Source organism: Bidens hawaiensis, unplaced genomic scaffold, assembly GCF_021521415.1.
Source record: "Bidens hawaiensis isolate Kalapana, Puna unplaced genomic scaffold, B.hawaiensis_p1.1 tig00007427_1, whole genome shotgun sequence".
Lineage (NCBI taxonomy): Eukaryota > Viridiplantae > Streptophyta > Magnoliopsida > Asterales > Asteraceae > Bidens > Bidens hawaiensis.
In genome coordinates, this window is record NW_027491518.1 from 567,526 (window position 1) to 572,196 (window position 4,671).

The window sequence follows — 4,671 nt, forward strand, 5'->3', positions numbered from 1 at the left end:
TCTAACCGCCTGACGGCTCGTGAGCTGTTGTTATTCACCAATATGTGTTTGTAATGATTGATGTTTATGTATTTTTTTATATGACATGATCTGATTCAATTCAAATTAAGGCCGAAAATGTTCATTATATAGTGATAGTTAAAGGTTTCTAAAAATTTCTTAGCCCCATGAAAAATTTTGCATACCTTCAGTGGCACACGCGATCCCATTCTTATATGCATTTTCATATAAGCCACCTTATCAACTTTAAATCACTATAAGAAAAGTCCAAATTTCATTCTTATTTGCATTTTCATAAATACAGATGATTTTTTTTTCTAAAATAGATACGAATATAGACATTAAATATTCTCGTCTATCTAATTACAAATACCTAATGAAGATGTTCAATGGCTCTTGACAATGTCTCTTTGAACCTAGTAATATTAAGTGTTATATTTTGTTTATCTAAATAAATAGATTTATAAACAATCCATCCTTTCCTTTGAATTGAAAAGGGATCCACCAAGACTTGATGGTTAAGTGGATATTGATCAATCAATGTACTTTCCCCTTGGCTTATCTTATACTCCAAGTATTTCAACCCCATAGCCTTTGAAGGCTCTCCAAAACAAGTGTTTGCTATAAAATCCATCTTTCCCCAAGGAACAACTTGTATCAAAACACTATTTTCAGGCAAAAAAACCATGTTGGTAAGCCCTGCCCCATGAACTCCCATCATCACATCACATGAGTTTACCAACCGCGAAACACGTGTCAAATTCGTGTTCATTTCTGTAACAACCACTTCAAAACCGGAATCTTGTGCTGCATGAACCACCTCTTTGATGTTCGTAAAAGCACGTGTTTTCGATCTTGAAACGATTAGGAGCCGAGGCTTTCTGGTTAAACTATTTGTTAAATTTATCGCGGTGGATCTTTCCAACGAGTAGGAACTTCTCAAGAACATTGTGAAATCCTTCACTGATTCAGTGTATAGCTCTTTTCTATCTTCTTTTCCAAGGCCTACTACAACACTAGGAAAGCAATTCACTTCACTGTCATGATCAATATCTATGATTTCATACCTTGATAATTTGTCCAATAGCTCTCGGAATTTGCTAGTCCACGAAGAAAGATTGTTGGTCACAACAAACTTCACTTCTTGATTGAATTCACGAGATGTTGCGTAGAGGGGGATGATGATATCTGAGAAGGCATGAAAGTTGTTCCTAGCATACCCACCAACCGAGAAAACTATGGCTGGTACATTGTGAGTTTTGGTACATTTAAGCATGGTTTCGGGTTCTTCTTGGATCAACTTGATGGTGAAAGTTGTTACACTTTTCATCGCGTTTTCGTCACCTTTACGTGCATAAGGCTTTATCATCATGGAAGCATTTGTGATGTGCGAAGAAAGCACAAAAATGTTGGATGAATTCCCCTTAATCCTTATGTCACCTTTAATTTTGCACGTGTCACATATTTGTTTTGAAGTGTCGCATATTATAGTTGTTTTCTCTACTTCAGGATCTGGTAATAATCAAAATGTTAGTTATAATGTTAAACACAAGCATGTTACTTTACAATGTGAATTACCCTACTTAATGTTAAAAAATCAACAAGGTTCCTTAAATGGACGAAGATGACAATATTTGGATATCTCAGGAATCCAGATGTAATAAAAAAAACTTTTGAACTAAAGTGGTATAAATGATTAAACTTATGGATGAAAATAACACTTTACTCCAATAAAAATATAGAATCAATATAAGTTTAATAGAATTGATAGAAGAATGATTCAATTTCAAAAAATTCATTTATTTGAAACTAGATCAATATTATTCCTGCTTTTTAAACATAAACCATTAAAAAAGTAACACCAAACGATTTATATAGTTCCTACACTATATATGTCGAATAAAGTCACTATTTAATCCATAATCTTTTCATTTAACAATTAACTACCTAATACTTATTCTGATAGGTATTATACCTTTTTTATCATGTTTGTTTAATTACATAACAAAACAACCGTATAATTTTCTGACCTTTTATACATATTATTGGTGTTAATTAATTAGCCGTAAGCTGAAAGAAATTGAAATATAAGTGTAGTAACAGTGACAAAATACTTATAATATCAATGCACATATATATGTGTAGTACCAGTGACAAAATACTTATAATATCAATGCACAAATGCACAATTATGATATAATTAATTTGTTCGAATAACAAATATATTTTCTGTAACTTATAGAAAACATGCATGCATATATTGCATATATATTGCTTGAAATTTGACTTGTGAAATGTATATAAGTATATATATGATCAATTATACGCATTTAAATAAGTGTTTGAATGCGTTCCACGCCAAGATTATAAATTTATTTATTTGGTAAAATATTGAACACGATTAATTTAAACCCTAAATGTTGATTGTTATATATTAATTTAGAGAAACAATAAGAATATATATTATTCGATTTAAATTATTATTGATGACGTTTTTGTATCCATATGTATGGTATATACATTTGATGTGGAATGATTAAATTAATGGATATAAGGTAATAAGGTATATATACGTATAATCTATGTAAATGACTAATAGAAAATGAAATGAATTGAACTAACAGAATTAGAAGGAAAAATAAACCTCAACTGAGAGAAGAGATAAATTAAATAGATTTGCTTACTCCCCTCTCTTCTTGGGAATAAGCACTTGATCAGAAGGCAACTTGTCTCAACAAGGATTTACTCAAGATACATACGGTAAAGATCGACAATACGACCTAGGGTCATGGCTCATGCATCTCTTGAGAAAAAGACTAAAAGAAATTACGTGGTTAACTGTCATCTAGTTTTGTGCAAGTCCTATATATAAGTAACAATTAACCTCGTACTTTATATAAACCACACCACACCACATCATATATGAATTCAATCATGATAAAAGTACATACATACATATATATATATATCATAACGGGGGAGGGTTATCCTAAAAATAAGTAGTTTCCTAGGAAGACTAAGAATAAATTATAGCCATTGGATCATGTTAATCAGTGGTTGAGATTTAAAATTATCAATAACCGACATAGTTTTCTAGAATTACTTTTTAATCATTATAACCGACATAGTTTCCTAGAATTGTTCTTTCACCATCATTTGTAGTGCCAAATGTCATAAATTTGTTGGTTTTTACCATTCTTAAAAAACTCCTTATTCTTATTTGAACCTATTCTATCATAACGTACGTAAAAGGTGAAACAATATATATATATATATATATATGACTTACAAACAGGTAAGGTGTCGAGGTAAGGCCTGAACACGGTGCACATGCACCATACGACTACAAAGCAAGCAACCAATGCACCCAACTTGAATCTTTTTTGGTCTGGTCGACTAAAGCTCCGAGCAAAAATCTCCTCATATTTCATGTTTTTCACTTAATTCTATATATCAAAATAGCCGGTGATTGAAGCTATACAAACAACACATGCATATATGTTCAATTTTATGTATTGTGTGTGTGTATATATATGCATCCCCAGAAAGGCCTGCACGAAAGGTCTACTTAATTTTTAAAATATATTTGTCAATGATTGATGCCAACGATTTCAATATATTTGGTAGTTGACTTGTTTAACCCACCGTCTATTAAGGAGGATTGATGTGTTCCGACAACGACTCTTTTTGTTTACTAACCTAATTTTTTGTTGCATACAGCTCCGGGTGATTAATACTCAATTATGGCTTGTTTACCTTTCAGTATGTATAGAAATTTAAGCTGAAAAGTCGATTTAGAAATATTCAACACACTTCACTTAGGAGGATAGTGCCTCACTAACATTCTTATGTGGAAACTGTATAGAGATAGCTTGCCGCCTATATTGCACTTTCACATCTCATTATCACACCTTGCCGCACGCCACGTCACAAAAAGGAGGGGGGGGGGGGTGTTCATTAGCAGCGTGCATCTCATCTCTACCGCGCATATGTTGTAACCAAACCCACCTTTTTGAGAGCATGAGTAGCTAGGCTCGTTATCCTAAAATAAAATTATAAACAAGGGTTAACTTGCCGCAACTACTTGTTGTTGCCACTAAGGGAGGCGATGTTCTCTAGCGGTATGGCGTGCCACATTGTATCTACCACACCTATGTCGCAGTCACACCCCTCTTAGAACATTAGCAACCTGACCTATTTTTTAAAATAAAACGAAATAATCAAAAAGGAGAGCGAATACCAGACATCGACTGCTACACACCACCCAATTCTTGTCACTGCCACTAATGTGGGCAGAGTTCTCTAGCGCCACGACTTGCTAGTTACCTCATCTCCACAACACATGTAAGGCAACCACACTACCCCTTTTAGGGTGAGCGTAGTGGGCGACTATTTCACCACTTTTGGGGCGACAAGGGTTTGTAACACCGCCCCCACCATCACCCCCCCCCCCCGCCGTGATAAGAGGGCCGACAGGGGCGGGGACGGGTTTTTGTCGCCTGGTAATTTTGAAGGATATAAACGAACACAAACAAACATGAACGAACATAAGTAAAAACACTTGAATGAACACAAATTAACAAATAAACCTTTAAGTAAATGATTTATCCATATAGTATTTAATTATTTTTTGTTAATACATAAATGAACTTAAATAAACAGACGTAAACA

General features: G+C 33.7%; 1 protein-coding gene across 1 annotated transcript; it reads right to left on the bottom strand.

The window, feature by feature from the left end:
• Positions 1–346: 346 nt before the first annotated feature.
• LOC143635288 (alpha-1,3-arabinosyltransferase XAT2-like) lies at positions 347–3,440 on the bottom strand. Its single transcript, XM_077103157.1, has 2 exons — positions 3,290–3,440; positions 347–1,512 (listed from the first exon to the last, which is right to left on the bottom strand). Exons 1-2 carry the CDS (start codon positions 3,429–3,431, stop codon positions 374–376), a joined length of 1,281 nt encoding a protein of 426 aa, XP_076959272.1. The 5' UTR covers positions 3,432–3,440; the 3' UTR covers positions 347–373.
• Positions 3,441–4,671: the final 1,231 nt, after the last annotated feature.

Excerpts from the sequence above, each read along its gene's own strand:
- LOC143635288 (XM_077103157.1), bottom strand. The coding sequence starts at position 3,431 with ATGAAATATGAGGAGATTTTTGCTCGGAGCTTTAGTCGACCAGACCAA. Across the intron at positions 1,513-3,289 it reads CCTCGACACCTTACCTGTTT|ATCCTGAAGTAGAGAAAACA; the intron begins GTAAGTCATATA and ends GATTATTACCAG.